The sequence below is a fragment of the Cyrtonyx montezumae genome, unplaced genomic scaffold (genome assembly GCF_038088225.1).
Source record: "Cyrtonyx montezumae isolate F1298 unplaced genomic scaffold, pur_monq_1.0 scaffold_18, whole genome shotgun sequence".
In the NCBI taxonomy this organism is placed as follows: domain Eukaryota; kingdom Metazoa; phylum Chordata; class Aves; order Galliformes; family Odontophoridae; genus Cyrtonyx; species Cyrtonyx montezumae.
In genome coordinates, this window is record NW_027071914.1 from 254,522 (window position 1) to 273,290 (window position 18,769).

An 18,769-nucleotide genomic window follows, 5' to 3' on the forward strand; every position below is an offset into this window, starting at 1 on the left:
CACGGGGTGTCGGGACCCCGCCCCCGCGGCTCCGGTGAGGCCGCTCACGTCCATGGCCGTGGGAAGGCCCGGCCGGGCGCGACGCCGGGGAGAGTCGCGGACTGCGACCCCCACGCCGGGCGGGGCGGCAGGGAGCTCCCAGGGCCGGCGGCAGGCCGGATCTGCCAGGAAGCGGCGGCCGGGCTCGGCCGCAGAGCGCTCACCTCGGACACCTCGTCCTCATCGCTGCCGGAGCCGCCGCCGCTCCGCAGCACTGCGGCCGCCAGCTTGAAATCGAGAGCGGCTTCACCGGCCGCGGGCGCGCCAGGGCCTCCAGGACCGCCGGGCCCGGCCTCCCCGAAGAGGCGCACGGCCCGCAGCCCCAGCGGGGAGGGCCCGGCCGCTGCGTTTGGCTCCGCGGCGGGCGGCGCGCGGGGAGCGACCGAGTCGATCTCCTCGTCGCCCAGGGGGGCGGCAGTGCCGTCCGTGAGCATCGCGCTGATCCGGGGCCGCCTCCGTCCCCCACGGCACCGCAGCAGCGACACTAACTTCTCACACCCTACCCGGCCGCGCCGCCGCGCCGCCCACCCGCCGCGCTGCCCGCGCCCATTGGCCGAGCGCGTCCCACGGCCGCGAGCTGTTGGGCCGTGCCACTGCCACTCTGAGTGACGTCACGTGTTCCCAGCATGCTGCCTTGAGAGCACACGCCGAGGCGGTTTGAGCCCGCTGCCCCGCCCCGCTTCCCTGGCTTCGCTTCCTGACCTTTCCGGGAGCCGATTGGCTACTCGGAACGTCAATCACGCGTCCCGCCGGAGTTTCAGGTGCCAATTGGGCTACTGGACTGTCGATCAACGGTAATACGAGAACCCGGGATTCTGGTTGCCTAGAAGGCCCGTCGCTCACAACGCGCGTTTGTTTGACAGCGCCCGATTGGCTTCAGCCGCAAGCTTATGCCCTCCCCCCCCCTTCACCGCCCTCCGAAGGTCTCCGTCATCGCTGAGGCTGACGCCTCCCTCCGGCCTCGAGCGCCCACTGGAGCGCGGCGCTGACCGTCAACGCGCGTAACGCGGCCGCGAGCAGCCCGCCCCGCCGCCCCCACGGAGGGCGCGATTGGCCCCGCGCGCTGTCACTCAGGTCACCCGCAGCTCCACCGGTGACGACACCCGCGCGGCCACGTGGCCTCTGTCAGTGCCGCGCGTGGGGGCGGGGGTGACTCTTGCCGGGGTCTGGCGCGGTTTTCCCTCCAGAAGGAAGAGGCTAGCGAAATGGCACGGGGTCGAAGCGCCGTTTATTCAAACGCCTATTACCTGTCATTATCCGGGCAAGTTTTGCAATCCACCAGCGTGCCACGGGGCCGCGGCACCTGCAAGCCCAGGGCCGGGTCGTGACCGAAGTGGGACCTACAGCGGCCCGAACCTGGAGCCCGGCACGAATTGCGGCAAGCGCAGGTGCGGGTCCTGCTGCCACGCGGAAGCGATAAGCGCCCGCCACTGCGCCCTGTGGCAGTGGTGAGCGGGAGGCGAGCAGCAAGCCTGTTTCAGGTCTTCTGCCGCCTCCCAGCCGCAGCACTAGTTCACGGAGATGTTGATCTCTGGTCCCTGGCGATGCATCAGCTCAGCCTGGAGGAGAAGGGAGGGGGTGATGCGGTTGGCAGTGCTCCCGGCTGCCCTCCAGCAGCTGTGCCCATGGGAGCCAGCCGGTCACTGCTGGGCCTGTTTCTGGGCATCACCACAGCACAGGATGTTCTGAGCCCACAGCCCAGCTCTGCTGCTGTCCCTGCTCCCATAGCCACTCCCCAAATGCAAGCACCACAGCACCGGTGTGGTTCCATCTGTTTTTGGCACTTTATACTGGGGCCGTTTGCTGTTCCTGCCTCTCCAGGCAGGCAGACTGCTGTCTGAGCTGTGTGCCTCAGCCACGTGCAGCCCCTGCACCATGGCATCCCCAGGGACAGCTGCAAAAGAGCACAGCTCCCAGAAATCACCCACCCCTTCATCAGCATTGCTTTCCTGATCTTCCTGCTTCCTGTGCAGTTTCCCCTCTGCCTCCTTCCTGGCCGCTGCAGGCATGATGTTGTCCAGCCAGCTCAGGTCATGCAGGGAGAAGATATGCTCAAGCGCCTTTCGGATCCCCACCAGGGCCAGCAGCTGGGGTCAGGGCAGAGCATAGGTCAGTAATGTGCAGTGCTTGGGGATGGGGCCTGGGAACTGGCAACGTGGTGCTCCCCATGTGGGTGCAGTCAGTGGGTTTTAACCAGCCTAGTTCCAAGAGTAACTACCATCACTGGGAAAACAATGGCAGCCGCGGTGGACTTGATGACCCAGAGCATGGCCAGGCACAGCAGCTGGATGAAGGTGAAGAGGTGCACCCGGCGGAGCGGCACGTGGCGGAGGTAGAGGTGATCTGGCTGGTGCTTTGCAGGCATCAGAAGCAGACGCACTCTGTCCATGAACTGCAGGGAGAGGACAGAAGTCTACACACACAGAACAGGGAAGGGATGCTTACACACTTCCAGTTAGCTGTCACCTATCTCCCTGCTGTGACCACCCCATTACCTAACACAGAGGGGTGCCAGAGACTGCCCCTGAGGCAGACCAAGCCCTCTGCCCTACCACTCCATGCTGTTGTTAGGGCTGCTTATGGGATCTGTTGCAAAGGGAGTTGATCTGACCATTGCTACAGGACCTGGGCCATGGCCACACCGCTGCCTCAATTCAGAGGAGCTCATTCCAGGCAGATGTTTAGGAAAAGAAAAAAGAAAAAAAGAGGTAGTTTTTTCTGTAGCATGGATTCTCCCTGCCCAGAGTTTTGCAGGGGTAGGGCAGAGCTGGCAAATCAAAGCTGTTGCAGGGACATCCTGCAGCAGTGGGGAGCTGCTCTGGGCCATCAGTTGGACCCTCTGCTTCTCTCAGACCATCTGATCCACCACTGCAGGAGTCATTCATGCTCTCCAGCACCTCAGACACTTCACCATGGTTGGACTAGATGATCTTATAGGTCCTTTCCAACCTTATGAACTTATGAACTTATGAACCTTCCCTCTGCCCCATCCTAAGTCCAAATTCCAGGCACTGAGCCATGCTGCACAGTGTGAGCTGGTATTGAGTGAAGCCCTTCCTCCCTAAAACTCACAAGTATCCCAGTGCAATCCAGTGGCATGCTCTGTGCAGACCCACTCACCTGGATGCTGTTCAGAGCCGCCACTCCCATGTGCAGGAAGACCCCATACAGCACCGGCATCGGGATATACTGCAAAACACCAGGGTGAGGCTTCAGCAGGGTGCAATTTGCTCTCTCTAAACTGTGTCTCCTGTACAACCAGTCTGTATATATGGCTTCAACATTTGTTTACTTCACTTCAATAGCACAATTTCATTTCAGGTGGTTTTGCTTATCTTATGATTCCAAGGGCTTTACACCCTGGCTGTGTTCCTGTCTATGACGGGAACTGATGCAAGGACACCACCATCTTCAGAGAGGGGTGCAAGCTCTGAGATGCTTGCCACTCTTTCTAGCACATGCTAGGAGTAACCCAGGCTGGAGGCACTTGGAGATGTGTTTTACAGTTTTGGATTTATAAATAGTGGAGTGGCTCACAAAGCAAAGGCATGCTTTGCCCTGGGATGTGTGACTGAAGGACCTAGCTGCAGGCAGCAGGCAGCTCTGTGAAACAGCACACCAAACTGTCCCTTGTCTGACATGGGTATGGTGTGGGACTGCAGGCCAGATGAAGGGTCATAGAATCACAGAATCACCAACGTTGGAAATGACCTCCAAGGTCATCCAGTCCAACTGTCCATCTATCACCAGTATTTCCCACTAAACCACGTCCCTCAGTACAGTATCTAAACAATTCTTGAACACCTCCAGGGACAGCGTTTCCACCACCTCCCTGCACAGCCTTTCCCAGTGCCTGACAACTCTCTCGTAGAAGAATTATTTCCTAATGTCCAACCTGAATCTCCCTTGGCACAACATGAGGCCATTCCTTCTGTCCTATTGCTATTTACATGGGAGAAGAGGCCAATCCCCACCTCACCAGAACCTCCCTTCATGTAACTGTAGAGAGCAATAAGTTTTCCCTGGAGCCTCCTCTTCTCCAGACTGAACAACCGTCAGTCCCTCAGCTGCTCCTCGTAAGACTTGTGCTCCAGACCCCTCACAGTTTCATTGCCCTTCTCTGGACACGCTCCAGGGCCTTGACGTCTTTCTTGTAGTGAGGGGCCTAACACCAAACACAGTTCTCAAGGTGCAGCCTCACCAGGGCTGAGTACAGGGAGACTACCATCTCATGTTCCTGCTAGTGGCACTATTTTTGATACAAGCCAGGATGCCATTTTGGCCTTCTTGGCTGCCTTGGTCACACTGCTGGCTCATGTTCAGCCAAGCACTGACCAACAGCCCCAGGTCCATTTCTTTCACGCAGTCTTCTAGCTACTGTGCCCCAAGCCTGTAGTGTTGCCTGGGGTTGTTGTGGTTAAAGCACAGGACCCAGCTCTTGGTCTTGTTGAACTTCATCCCATTGGCCTCACCCAACTACCCAGCCTGTCCAGATTGCTCTGTAGTGGGTACCTTCCCACCCCCAGGCAGACCGACATCTGCTGCCAACTTGGTGTCATCTGCAAACTTACTGAGGGTGCACTTGATGCCCTCATCCAGATCATCCGTAAAGGTACTGAACAGGACAGACCCCAGGACTGACCCCTGGGGAACACTACTTGAGAGACCAGTTGCCAACTGGATTTAACTCTATTCACCACCACTCTCTTGGCCTGGCCATCTAGCCAGTTCTTTACCGTGTATCTGTCCAAGCCACAGGCTGCTAGCTTCTACAGGAGCACACAGTGGGAGACAGGTATCAAAGGCTTTGCTGAAGTCTAGGCAGACTACATCAACAGCCTTTCCTTCATCCATCAGGTGGGTCACCCAATCATAAAAGGAGATCAGGTTGGTCAAGCAGGACCTGCCCTTCATGAACCCATGCTGGCTAGGCCTGATCCCCCTCTTGTCCCACACATGCCATGATCTCTCTCAAGATGACCTACTCCATAACCTTTCTTGGCACCAGTGTCAGGCTGATAGGCCTGGATCCTCTTTATGACCCTTCTTGTAGATAAGTCACATTGGCAAGCATCTAGTCACTTGGGAAATCTGGTTGACCAGGAATGCTGATAAATGATAGAAAGTGGCTTGGCTGTTACATCTGCCAGCTCCCTCAGCACCCTCGGTTGCATCTCATCCGGTCCCATGGACTTGTAGTAGTCCAGGTGGTTTTACAATGGCAGACTGCCCCATGCAGTGCCTCACTTGTCTGCTCTCTTGGAAGTTTGACTACCCTACATTTGTAGGGTACCCCGATTTGTTCTCCTACAAATGGACCTTGAGCTCTTTTGAAGGTTCTAGCAGGGGATCACAGCTACCATATACCCTTAAGCAATGAACAGTACCATCTTTATCAGGGAAGGCCATCCTCTTTGACTGAGCATGCAGCTTCAGGACAGATGTACACAGAGTGGTGAGGGAGGAAGGGGAGACACACCTAGCCAGCAAGATCAGTTGAATCAACCCTGGTGATCAATGGGGTGACAGATGTTGCGTCCATATCGCCGTTGCCTCCAGGTCATGCCATCTCTGAGCTGCTTTCTGTTCTACCTCCTCTTTCACAAGCACATTTCCCCACTGTGCAGACAGGTTTCTATCATCATGTTGCTCAGCACGTTTTGTTTGTTCTCCTAGGCCTGGTCAGGCAAGGGGGGTCACCTGCTCCCTGCCAACTCCCACTGGAGCTGTGGGGAATGCCTGGGGTTTGATCAGGTTCTCTGGCATGAAGATGGCCACTTGAGATGCATCACCTGCCCAAGCTGGGAGGCAGTGCTGGTCCTGAGGCTACAAAAAATGTTTGCACAGCTCAATTGGCCAAGCTCCAAGCAGAAGTCCCACAGGCAGCCTCAGCTCTCACCATACATTGTGAAGGAAGGAGCAGGAAGTTTTGGTCTCTAGATTCTCTGCAATCCTCAGGACTGGGGACAGAGACGATACTGGAGGAGAAGGGACCACACTCACAAGTGACCTAGGTATGGCAGGAAACACAGCCAGGAGCTGTGCTGCTCTCACTGCAGTGATGGATTAAGTTGGCATTTCTCTGATGATGGGACAGGAGGTGGCAGGGGGCAGGACTGGCTCCTGGAAGGGACCATGAGCTGGCTGCTTGGGCCATCTTGCAGCAATTGGGCCAATCCCTCTGCCCTTTGCCAAACCCCTTCCCACACAGAGCAGTGCTCCTTGTTGGGTGGATCTCCCTGTGCAGCAGCTAGAGGGGCAACAGGGTTGGGAACCACCCTTAGATTTCAGTGCACCCTGCCCAATTCAGAAAGGAGGTGAAGGCATCCAGAGTCCAACACCGGGAGCTAATTTCCATACCTTGAGAATGGGTGCCATGAAGACAGAGATTCCCGTCAGGATGAAGACCACCAGGCCGGTCAGCCTCTGCTCCCTGTGGGCAGCAGTGCAGGCATCGCAGGAGTGTCCAGGCTCTCCCACGCACCCACAGCTCCCATCAGCCTGTGTGGGCAGCAGCCTGTCCCCTGATGCCACTGATGAGGGCAGGAGAGGTGCAGGAGTCCTTCAGAGTGAGAGCTCCTGCCCAGATGGGAAGCAGCTCACTGTGTAGCAGAGCTCAGGCCATACCTGATGCCCAGGAACTCGGGCTGCTCGCCTGGAGCTGAGGCAGTGCTCTCCTTCCTGAGGCTCTCCATGTGTGCCAGGGAGATGACAGTGGCTGACACGTACCAGGGGAGGCCCATCACAGAGGTTATGATCATCAGGAGTGAGACGCAGAGGAAGTCCAGGTGAAAGCCTGCCCCTTTCTGCAACGAGGGAGGCATCAAGGTCAGGAGCAAGCCATGACAGCACTGGGAGGCCCTTCCACTGTGATGGGGACAGGATGCTGTCCCAGAGAACAGCAGGCCCTGGGCAACTGCGGACCATCAGAGCAGGCATTGGATGTAGTAGGAAACCAGGGATGAGCAGCTTGGCAAGGCCAGTGAGTGATATCTTGCCTAACTCTGCCATGAGCATTGTCCCTCAGCCCTGCAGAGCCACATCTATTCCCCACAGCTCACTGTGACAGGATGAGCCATATGTCCTGGCCAGATGTGTGGCAGGAGCCCTGCCATGTCCTGCATGTATCTGAGAGCATTTGCAAATATCTTAAACCTTCATATGGAGTCAAAAACAACCAAGGCCCAGCCTACAGCCTGATATTTGCACTCCCTTGGTGATCAGCCATGACGCTTCTCAGCCCTGAGGATGTCCACAGCCTGCAGCTGGCTTGTCCCAGCAATGTCCTCTGCTGGCTATCCCCCACCAAGGCCTACTCACAGCCCCTCCTGCAGTGGGCAATGGAGGTATGGCGGGGATGCCCACAGAGGGAGAGGCTGTGGGGCACCCCCACAGCTGGTGGGAGGGCTGACACCCCCAAAGCAGCAAGTCCCACTGCCTCCTGCTTGGCAACAGCTGAGCTTCTGAAGGTGCCAACACACTAAGACACTGGCACTGCCAATGCCAGCTTCCCCCCTGGCTCCCCAGCCTGGCCCAGGGCTCACACACAGGGTAGAACAGTGCCTCCTGTCTGCTGCCAGTCCCTCCACCCCTGGGCCCTGCTCACCTGAAGCTTGTATTCCTTGCGGTTAAGAATGACAGCTGTGATCTGCTGGTCCATGAAAATGAGGATGGTGACAAGGATGGCAGGTACCACAGATGCCAGGCAGATCCACCAGGGGTTGGCTCCAAAGGGAAACACAATCCAGCCCCTCATAGGATTCGTGGGCTGCAAAAGGCAGAAGGGTCATGCCAGCCAATGTGTGCCTACAGGGCCTGCAAGGCAGCAGGGAGAAAGGACCAGCCCATGGGCACAAAAGCTGGATCAGCATGGATGCCCTTGGATGCTCCTTCCTTGGGAGTGTGACTAACCCAGCTGCCTACAAGGACACCTGCTGCAGCAGGGCTTATTCCTGAGCACCATGAGCTGGTACTGGGAACTGGGCACACCTAGAACAGCATGTGCCCTCCTGGGTGAGCTGCAGGGGCAACATTTGAGCTGTGGGTGGAAGAGGGGATACTGCAGAGCCCAAGCAGGCAGCAGCATACATGGACTACAGCCCAGCTCATGGAAGAAGCAGAGACTGATCTCTGCCAATCCCTCTCCACACCCAGGGTGGGGAGCCCAGGTCCGGACTTGAGCTCACAACTCCTTCTTCAACATAAGCTGTAGTGTAAGGTTGTCCTGCATGAGCAGGACCAGACCAGGCTGTTTACAGACCACAGGATTGTCTGTGGCTCAACCTCTTGTATGCAATGGGGCAGAAGTATAGGGCTGAAGGGCTGCAGGACAGTCATGCCAACAAGTCCACCTGCGTATTTCCACCCACACCACATCAGTGGCAAAGACAGCAGTAGTGTGGAGCAGATTCTGCAGAGGATGCAGGCCTACTCACCAGCAAAGCTTTCAATGTCCAGCCAGGGCACACCAGTCTGGCAGCACAGTGGGACTTGGGGAAGGGTGGCTGGGGAGCCAGGCACAGCCAGGCTGTTTGTGGGGAGAGGTGAGGAGGCAAGCTCCTGGTGGCACTGCATAGCAAATTTTACGGTGCATCATCAGGCTTGCCATCTAGCCTGAGTGTGCTTGCAGTACTGGCCAGCCCTCCTTGCCTTGCACTGGGTCTGGCTGGGCTGGGGGCATGAAGGGCAGACACCAGTTCTGCCAGGAAGTCCACTGTCTCCTTGGAGACTTCTCCATGGAGAAGAGCTCCAAGACGTCCATAATAGGTGAGACAATGCTGGAGACAGTTCACAAGCTGGGAAGATGAACTGGCAGTATCCTGCCGGCAAGGGTGAGCCCTTACACACCCATAGCGTGCTTGGGATGTGCCCAGGCTGGCCAAGAGCAGGCAAGTTCAAGCAAAGGCTCTGTTCTCCTACAAATCCTCCTTCCTCCAGGCTGTGCTCAAGGCTTCACATGAGCCACAACAGCCCCTGCCCTGATGGCTCAGCCCAGCCACCCAACCAGCGTGAGGCTCTCTGCTGAGCCAGCTGTTCTTTTGAAGTGCCCCAAGGTCCCTCGTCTGTCAGTCACCTGCAACTCTCTGGGAACCAGGAGCTTGGGGGTCTCCAGGCCAAGGGCTGCATCAATGGCACAGAAGATGAGGATGGCCAGGATGATGGAGAAGTCACTCACCAGCTTCCGAAGCTGCAATGCCACAGACATGGGAGGCTTTCACCCACGCTGGCCAGGAACCATTCCCAGGCAGCAGTGGCAGAGAGACCATCTGCACAGCCCCAATAACACCCCAGATCCAGCCGGGTGACCAGGGGGCACTCACCCCTGTGGGGAAGTAGCGGCTGCTCTTGAAGTGCTTAAGCATGGTGCAGCAGATGAAGGTGCCTCCAAAGAGGAGGAAGGACAGAAGAGCAATGTCAGGCACATACTGGCAGCTGGTCCCCAGGAGGTGGCCTCCTTGGCCCAGGCACTGGGCCCGGTTCAGTGCAGCTGAGGCTGCAGGAGGCTGTGGGGATGTGGGACAAAGGTAAGGAAACATGCCAGGGATGTGGCACTGGAGCCAAAGGGCCAGTATGGGCAGCCTGGTGTTCTGTGTCCCCTCCCAGGAGAAGGGTCTGTACCTGCTGCAGGGCTGTAGGTGGAGAAAACAGCGTGTTGTTGCCTTCTAAGACGTGGCCTGCAAAGCAATTGAGGGAGTCAGTGCCCCAGCAGCCATGGGGCTGAGGAGCTGGGCACCAAGCAGCCAGTACCCTGTTTCCAAAATATTCCCAAGAGTCCTGAGCTAGCTTGGCTACCCAGGTGGGGCCATGTAGGACTCCTGAGGCATGGGAATGACACTGAGGAGCAGGAGAGCCTGGCCTGCAGGTGGATGCTCTGGGCAGCACCAGAGTCATGGTTTCCAGGTCCCTGGCCCAGCCCCTCGCAGACCTTGCAAAGCTTCCTCACATCCTTCATGGTTCTTCACTGTTGTCCCATGCTTGCTGCCATGCTAAAATAGTCCTTCCTCAGTTCTTCCCACAGCCCATTTCCAGCTGTCCTGAAGTGGGCCAAACTTCAGTCCTTCAGGGTAATATTTTCCAGACCAAAGTTGTCCTTGGGGGTCATAAAGGCTTGGAAAGTTTTTGGCTGAAGCTTCAGCATGCTAACAGTCAACAGCAGCACCAAGATCTGTCTAGCACTGGTGCTTCTGACGCACAGTGCCATGGCTCCACTGTCACAGTGGTCCTGCAGACATGGTGATCATGGAAGCAGAGACACATCTTGTTCAGATCCTATGAAACACTCTCTGTATTATAGACCAGAATTATAGACTACATAGAAAACCTTTTGAGGTGCTGCATGGTCTGCTGAACTCCTCAGTTCCAGTGCCCCACATCCCCTGGCCTCAAGCTGCAGATGAGCAGCTCACCCCACTCACAGCACTGCTAAGGCACCAGGAGCACAGTCCCAGGCTACTGCAGGTCTCTGTCCCTGCCTGAGTCAGGAGGCAGAGGGAGGGGAGCAGAGAGGGACAAGCAGTGCCACTCCCAAAAAAGGGAAAAGCCTTTGGGAGCAGCCTGCTCTGGGGTCACAAGCAGGGGACAGGGTATGCTTGGGGACGCTAGTGGCAGACTTGTACTAGGCACTGGAAGTTAGGCTGTGCTCATCAGGACACTCCATCCCTAGGGACACAGATTGGTGTCCCTGTCCTGACACCAGCCCTGCAGCGCAAAGAGGCTCACAAGGAGTCTCTGGTGCAGGGCAAAGGCCATGCCAATGGGCTGTCATCAGTGACAGTACAGTATTTCCTGCAATCCACTGGGAAAGGTCTGGCTAGGCAAGTACAGGGGCGGGACGAGATGACATTTTCCTGCAGTTGATTCTAATGCCTGCACCTAAGTAAGGTGTGAAGATGTCCAGGGCCACGAGGGAGCACCAGGTGCCAATATGGCTGGGCAGGCAAGGGTGAGATTGAGCAGCCTCTTTCCCCTCTGGCTGTGAGGCATCCTTGAGCTAGACATCTCTCTGTTTTCTCAAGGACTGCAGTGCTCCTTGGGGCCACAGTTAGCCCCTGTGGTGCCTGGGACATCACCCCCTGCCATGCCCATAGCCTTCATCTACCCTGTGCCACTCTGAGGAGGCCAACGCACAGCAGGTAGCATCGAGGCTGCCATGCTGGGGCTCTGTCCCTGTGAAGGCACAGCCCCGTGAGCATGGCCTGGTGCTCTACCCACCAGCATTGTGCAGGGACTCAGCCCAAGGGCTATGCCGAGCATGTGGGCAGGAGTTGTGGCAGGCAACTTGCACTCACCTGGGTCAGACAAGTTGCAGGTGCAGCTGTACAAGGTCACATCATCAGCCCGGTAGTGCCAGTTGATAGGGAAGGCTTCTGCCAGGCTCAGCATCTTCTTTAGGGAGTCATAGATGAAGATCAGACTGATGAGGGCGCAGAAACCTTCCTCAGTGAAGCGGGTGAAGTACTGCACCAGGTGACTTGCTTCAGTGGCCACCAAAATCAAGCCAAAAAAGGCCACCCAGAGCCCAATCCAAAGGCGAAACTCCAGATAGTCCAGACCATAGTCCCTGGTGGGGACAGTGGCCCAGACCCTCACTATGGCACTCAGCCATGTGAAGGCAGCCTGTGCCCAGCCCAGGGATAGTGCAGCTGGGGGCTGCAATCTGAGGAGATGCCCCAAACAGTTCTTACTCGCTGAAGGAGAAAAGGAGGCGCTCAAAGACTAGAACCGGGCCAGTGCTGCTCAGGATGGTCAGGGGCTGGCCAGAGAAGAGGCAGAAGATGGAGCCACTGAAGGCAGTGCCCAGGAAGCTCTCCAGCACACCCTGCAATGCAGAGAGATGGGATGCCAGGACCAGCTAGGGGGACAGCACACAGGTGCTGTCAGCCTGATGAAGCCAGAAGAAGGACAGGTGGCAGGGTGACAGCACCACAGGCAGGCGGGAGGGGACACAGGGCATGTGGGCCTGGCACTGGCTACAGGTGTGAGGTGACTCTGTTTGGGGAGAACCTGTGGGGCCCTGCTCTGCTCCAAGCATTCAGAGCTGTAGCCACAGCAAGGTGAAACAGGAAGCCTGGGGCTGCAGCTGCAGGGACTGTCAACCTGACTACAGGTAACATCACCCCAACCACAAGTGATGTCAGCATGTCAAGCTGAAGAAGGGAGAAAGGAACCTGACTGGTGCTTTGAGAAGCCAGCCCTCCTTCAGGAGTCACCCCTGAACTCCACACTCAAGCTGTCACAAAAGCCAGCCCAGCAGTGGTCCCAGGTCCTCATGCATCCCAGGCATAGAGCTGCAGAAGTGGGGCTACACCAGGGACCACAGCTCACTGAAGTCTGCTTAGCACCCCAGTACACTACCAGCCCTGCCTGTGCCTGCAAGCCATGCTTAGAGCAGCCTCCTTCCTTCATCCCCCTGCAGAACAGGATGCAGGGTCCTGGCTGAGCATCAGGGCACTGGACAGCAGGGAGGGGTTTGAGCACTACAATTGCTCAGGCCTAGCCAGTGCTCTGGGGGTGCCAATAGAGAGCAGTGATGCAGGAGGCCCTGTAGCCTGGGTGAGCAGTACATGAACAGGGAGCTCCATGTGGCACTCTCCAGGCAGCCCTGCTGTGAGGAGTGCTGGCAAACCCCACATACCCCACTGTCCTATAGCACAGCCCATACCCAACTTGATGCCCCAAGGCACACTGACCTGCATGTTGGCCGTTGCATCCCCCAGCATGCCCCCAAAGGTGATGGCATTGGTGACCGTCGCCAGGTAGATGTAGAGAACTGCTGAGAGGCACTGGATGTGCATGGCATCAGAGAAATCACTGCGATACCAATGTGCCTTCCTTCGGATGTCTCGGAGCAGCCCCCCAAAAAGCCTGCAGCAGCCCAGAGAGAAGAGGCAGCAGGGCTCTGAGCACCCTCCAGCTGGCCATGGCCACCAGCAGAGAGCAGAGAGTCCCTACCTTGGAATCACTAGCCAGTGCTGGTTGGAGGTGGTGGCCCAGCAGAGCCAGTACTGATGTAACAGGCAAAACCTCACCTTGCTTCATAATGCATCTGCATGCACTGACCTTCCTGTCCTCTCCAGCTCCTCACTGGTATGTGGATGAGTCAGGCTGGGTCTGTCCTCAGCAGCAATTGTGTTTCCATTGCAGTGAGATTTCCTCTCCCACAAGCGCATGGAGATCCTGAGGCAGAGCCAGGGGAGCCTGAGCAGGTGGGTTGCAGACCAGAGCCCTCGGGACATCAGTGCATCAAGAAGATGCTATCAGGGGACAGGGAGGAGGAAAGGGGACAGAGCTGGAGGGACTTGGTGTATTCCGGGGCAATGAGTGGGGGGTGGGGGGCGGGGTGGGATGAGGACAAGAAATCTCTACCAGCTGGCAGGGCAGCTCCTGAATTCAACCCCATACAGAGCAGTTCTGGAAGAGGAGCTGGGCAGAGCAGGAGGTGTCCTGCTGGAAGGTGCTGAGGCCCCACGTTCCCAGCAGCTCTTGCTTGAATGCTGCATAGGATGGTTTTGGCACTCCCTCACTGGCAAGATCCAAGTGGGAACACAGAACTAACAGCACCAGGGCCCATAGCTGGAGCTGTGAAGGGGCTTGGCCAGGAACACTTCACTGACAAAGGCTGGCTCCTTTGAGACCCAGATTTCCTAAAGGTCTCTTCCAACTCAAACCATTCTATGATTCTATGATTTCAGCATCACAGGCTTGCAGCAGGGGTCTCCAACTGGGACCCTCCACAGGAGCCAGCAAAGGCTGTGGGGACCCTTCCCCCCAGGATACCTCTTGTTTGGGGACAACAAGCAGCTTGGTGGAGAAATTCGGTCACTGGGATCCCATTTCCCAGGAGGAAGCACAGTCAGCTCATCCAGAAACTCATCAATCCCTGCAATGAGGTCTTCTCGGTGCTTAGCCTGCTGGGCAACCCTTTGGAAGAGCTGTGGTGAGAGGCAGTGAATTAGCCACAAAACCCTGCATTCAGCTAATCAGAGCCTTTCTCCCTGTCTGTAGATATCGCCCATTCAGTTTGTTGCAATGGGTGTGCTTAAACCTTATTACCACCGAAATTCTTTGTTATCTTTGTTATCTAGGACCCTGGGCTGGGGAGGCTGCCAGCCCACCCTGTCCTCTGACTCCTCTGCTGCAGCCTGCAGAGAAGAGAAGCGTCGGTGTCCTCAGCTCAAGGTCCTATTCTGCTGGTGTGTGCTCAGGACAGCTGCTGTGTTAGGCTCACCTCATCTGTCAGCAGCGTGGCCATAGCCCTTCCAATCTCATGGTAGGCTTTCGCTTTGGCTTGGGGGCCCAGCAGAATGAAAAGAAACCTGCAGACAAGACAGCAAGCCATGAGCATTGCTATTCCAGAAGCTTCTCCCAGGGAGTTCCTTTTGAGGGCAGGCAGTGTGCTGCTGGATGCTCTGCAGGCGGTCTGTTAAGCATATGGGAAGTCGGTGGGCTCATCTGCGCAAATCAGCTAATGGTGGTGACTGTACTGGAAAATAGTGTTCTGTAGCTAAGAATTTTCTCTATCAGTGTAATTCTGCTCTCCATATCTGCTGTGGTTTCCATGGAAATAAATAAGAGATGTTACTTTCGGAATGACCTACGTTCATCCTCAGTGCCCCTGAGGTGCTACAGGATGCTGGAGAAGAGGCAATGAGTAGGGGTCCCAGGACTGCATGCAGGCTCTGTTTGTGGCTCTGGGTGTCTTCTCCTTTGCTTTTACTATGTAAGTCTGTCCACTGGTGGGGCCCACATAGCTGTTCTGTGCTCTGAAGTACAAAGCTTAAGGGACACAGGAGGTAGCAGGGACACTGGCAACAGAGTAGGCTGCAGGGCCACTGGCCATGCTTTGGTTACCTGCTGGGGAGGGCAACTTCAGTCAGTGAGCCAAGGGTCACAGCCTCTCTTAAGCGAATGAAAGCGGGAAATGGCTTCTTCAGAAAGTCAACTTCCCCAACCATAATGCTGGCTACTTCGGACCCTGGAAGGAGCTTCTTCTTAAATCGGTTTTTCAGCTGAAAGGACATGGAAAGGCAGGTCTGTGTGGGTCAGCCAATTGAAACCAAGCTCCAGCTTCCAGCCTTACCAGCTACACTATGACCCCCCCCAGGCCACCTCCTGTGGGCCCTGTGGCCTAGGGACAATCTGCCTCCCCAGCAGAGAACATGTCAGGGAGGTTGCATCCTGCAGCAACAGACACAGGTCCTGATCTGTAAAGCCTTTCTGTGCCATCTGTGGGCAGTTTTTCAGCTCACTTAGGATCTGAGACATAGAATTTGATGCATTTCTTGGAAAAATTATTTCTCCCACAGAGACCCAATCCATCTGCCCAGCCCCTCCCACCCTACCTGCTCTTTGAGAGGTGTTTCTGAGAGCTGGGTTCTGAGCTCAGGGCAGGATTTGGTCTTCCCTGCAAAGAAATGGAAGCACCAAAATACATGCACAAGCAAAAGGTCAGCACGGTACGCATCCCAGGGGCAGCAGCAGCACGCTGGCTCCTGCCATGGTGTACCTCTGCAGGGAGTGAGGCTGAGCTCTGTAAGCACACGCAGGGGGGCTGTGGTGGTTTGGTGCAGCGGCTGGCAGAGCAGCAGGGCTGACAGACGGTCCTGCAGCCCGGGCTCCCATACCTCAGGCTGTGCAGAGAGTGCTTTTTCTGCAACACAGGGCAGCACTGAGCCCCAGCCCTGCCCAGCTATGGGGCTTTGCTGGGGAGAGCCCCCTTTGCTGGCAGATCCAGGTACCCTCTGTCACTGCTTTGAGGATGTCCTGGTGGCTTGGCTCCTGTCCCAGGAGCATCCCATTGCATTTCTCTGCATTTCCCACATACCGATTATTTCCTTGAAACTGTGAGCACACAGATCCAGCAACACTGTCCCCTTCCACAGGCATGTCCTCAGCTCAAAGAGGCTGTGCAGGTGGAGTGCTGGGACATGGGGCGTGCTCCAGCGCTCCCCTCCTTCTTCTACTTTCTCCTCAAATTTAATCCACCTGCCCGGGGAGAAGTGCAGTCAGGAGCAGGGAATATCTGCTCTGTGTCCTGTGCTCAGAAGCAGGAGTACAGATCCCTAAGCTTGGCTTGGGCGTGGGGCCCTGCCGCCCCACACCTTGCTTTGCCCCCCTGGCTGGAGGGATTCCACCCAGCCCCACAGCCAGCAGTGCTTGCTGATAGTCAGAAGTGTTTGGAGCTGTTTGCCATGGCCAGGCTGTGCCAAATCTTTGCAGAGCAGCATGCACAGAACTTCTCTTTGTCCCACTGGTGTGCAGTATGGGACAAGTGTGCCCAGCAGCTCCTGAAGGGCAGCACTGGCCACTCCTCAGGGCAGGGCCCAGAGCAGCCCACTGCCAGGCTCCAGGGCATGGCCCAGGGCACAGCTGCAGTGGGAGAGGAGGCCAGGTTCTGGCTGCAGACCCACAGGCATGCCCACTGCTGCATGGGAACTGCCAGCATGTATCTCTATGTCTCCTTCAGGCATCCCTGTAGAGCTGCACAGGGGCAGCATGGTGAGGTGGCATTTCCCAGCCATGATCCTGCCCCACACCAGAACTAGATGGACCTGGTACTGCTGTGCCTCTGCCCAGGATCCCATTGCCCTTCCTATGCTCCATCTGCCCTCCTGGCACTCAGCTCTGCCAACAGGCTGCTTCTGACTCCTGCTGCCCCAACCATTTGAGCCATTTTCAAACTCCACTCTGGCATTCCCACTGCAGCCCAGCTCCACCCCTGGTGTGCTGCCCCCTGGCCAAACCTTTTTTACACTTCACTCTTGCTTGCTCTGGAAAAGAAACCATACAACCTCCTAGGGCTTCAAGGTTCATGCACTGGGATCATGCCTGCAGACCTCTCACACCTGCAGTGCTCCATTTCTCTGAGGTGAGTGGTGCACCTCCTTTCCCACCAGTGGTTTGTGGGAAGGATGCATTCCCTGTCCTGAGGAAGAGCTGCCCATCACTGCTGACAACTCACACTGCACCCAGGCTTCACAGCTGATGCAAATGTCTTGCGGAGCACAACCTTCTGCCCACCTCTCACATGATGTCCTCTGCCGATTTCCCAAAGCGCAGTGCTTTTCAGTTCTGCCCAGCCAGGCAGCGAAGCACTCTCACCATTGGCTTGCTGCCAAGGACTTGGAGAAGCAGCGAATGCAGAAGCAGAACTAAGAGAATATATGAATGCTGTCTGAAGACAGGGTGACCATTTGTGCCCAGCCTGACACCATGCCCTCACAGGTGGCAGAAACTTTCACATGAAATGAGTTACTCAAAATCAGGAAGAAGAGTTTCCCGCAAGGCACAGCATGGACAGTGGAGGCAGCAAAGCAAACTGAGCACTCCCACAGGGAAGGGTGATCCTGGGGCACCCCCCAAGGCTGGTGTGCCACCAAGACCTGCCCTCTGCCCACTGCCTACCTAGCCGTCTCTCTCCATGCCAGGCCTGCCGTGGTGCTGAGCAGCTCGTTTTGCTGGATGAACAGCAGTGGGCACTTTTGGTCCCCCACTTCTTCCTGCTGCAGGATGGCACCGATGCGCTCAGCTGCCGAGGAGATGCTCGACGAGAAGATGCTGCTGCCAATCACTGTGTGGGGGAGCTCACAGCTGCCAGTTTCAGAGTCCCTCTGCCCAGGCTGTGGAGCTGCAGCCATGCTGGCTGGCCCAGGCACTTCAGCTCTCATTCTATGGAGCAGCCAGGAACCACAGGCACTGCTGGGTACTTGCTTTCTGCAGCTGCCAGCACTTGCAGCACCTTGCTCATCACACCCTTATAAAAGTTGTGAGCAAGTTCAAACTGGCCACAGACCAACAGCCAGGAGCCAAACCCCAAATAGTGTTATCAAAACACAGTGGCCAGCCCTGAAGGCCTTGGTGTCAGTGGCTCCTGCTGCCCCAGCTGCCCACCTGGGGCAAGAGACTCAGGGATCCCAGCTCTGCCACCAGCTGCATCAACCTTGGGCTGGTGGGCAGCACAGCACAACCCACCTGCCTCACTGCAGGGGGCATGAGCATGATCTAGTGATCTGTGATTACTCTGTGACTATGGCAAAGAGGATGAGGTCTGACTGTCATGGCTAAATGTCACACCCCAGCGCCTGCACCTGCCTCTGAGGCTGGACACGACCTGCACTTGTGCTCTGGGAAAAACCAGTGTGGCTCCGAGCCCTCTCAAACCTCACAGGGCTTTGGAGTGCACACGGCAAGGCCAAGAGTGGATCTCTGATGGCAGTGTCAGGGCGTGGGATGGGAAGTAAATGACCCTGTGGCAGCAATGGTGAGGCAGGGGGATGTGGCATGGTTACTTTCCTTGCTGTCACTGGGCTGTAAGGATGTGTGACTAGGAGGGATGTGTCACTGCTGAGGGAATCTTGAGTGGGGCAGGAAGGGCAAGCAGAAGACAGCCTGCTTTCCCAGGGCAGCAAGGAGCCCCTCAGACTGCCACCCTAGCAGCCTGCTGCTGGCAGCCGGGGCAGCCCCAGCCCAGAGAAGGGCTGAGAGCATTAAGTGATGCCCATGCTGCCAGGCCGAGTGGGATGGAGTTGAGTGCACCATGTTGCCACAACACATGTCCCTGCTTGCACAGAGTGCATCACTGCCAGGCTTTGCTACCTTCACTCTTTGCAAACAAACAGCCTCATTGTATAGAGTGTAAACACCACAGCATGCAGCACAAACCCCCCAGCAAACACAGGCTGCTTGTGCTGGAAGCAGCCAGCCAGCCAGCACAGGAACCAGTGATGGGAGC

The 18,769-nt window shown here is 56.7% G+C and overlaps 2 protein-coding genes across 14 annotated transcripts in view; both read right to left on the reverse strand.

The window, feature by feature from the left end:
- Positions 1-491, reverse strand: part of ANKHD1 (ankyrin repeat and KH domain containing 1) — a 140,280-nt gene extending 139,789 nt beyond the window's left edge. For all 13 annotated transcript variants that reach the window (XM_065734391.1, XM_065734384.1, XM_065734389.1 and 10 more), the window contains exon 1: positions 204-491. In XM_065734391.1, the coding sequence (XP_065590463.1) occupies positions 204-473 (270 nt within the window). In that variant the 5' untranslated portion in view covers positions 474-491. The remainder of the gene's footprint in view (positions 1-203) is intronic.
- A 791-nt stretch (positions 492-1,282) lies between these two features.
- On the reverse strand, positions 1,283-17,705 carry SLC4A9 (solute carrier family 4 member 9). Its single transcript, XM_065734375.1, has 21 exons — positions 17,443-17,705; positions 15,863-16,023; positions 15,545-15,688; positions 15,381-15,442; positions 14,890-15,047; positions 14,267-14,354; positions 13,816-13,970; positions 13,099-13,215; positions 12,729-12,903; positions 11,724-11,857; positions 11,328-11,599; positions 9,658-9,713; positions 9,360-9,542; positions 9,113-9,226; positions 7,646-7,807; positions 6,667-6,845; positions 6,400-6,472; positions 3,160-3,228; positions 2,258-2,431; positions 1,968-2,126; positions 1,283-1,598 (listed from the first exon to the last, which is right to left on the reverse strand). The coding sequence occupies exons 1-21, from the start codon at positions 17,703-17,705 to the stop codon at positions 1,548-1,550; spliced, it is 2,949 nt and encodes a 982-aa protein (XP_065590447.1). The 3' UTR covers positions 1,283-1,547.
- Positions 17,706-18,769: the final 1,064 nt, after the last annotated feature.

Bases quoted from the DNA above. Each gene is read 5' to 3' on its own strand.
- SLC4A9 (XM_065734375.1), bottom strand. From the start codon at position 17,705: ATGAGAGCTGAAGTGCCTGGGCCAGCCAGCATGGCTGCAGCTCCACAG. The intron at 12,904-13,098 runs GTCAGTGCATGC...GGGCTGCTGCAG, and splicing joins GAGCTGGAGAGGACAGGAAG to GCTTTTTGGGGGGCTGCTCC. The intron at 1,599-1,967 runs GTGGGTGATTTC...CTTCTCCTCCAG, and splicing joins AAAGCAATGCTGATGAAGGG to GCTGAGCTGATGCATCGCCA.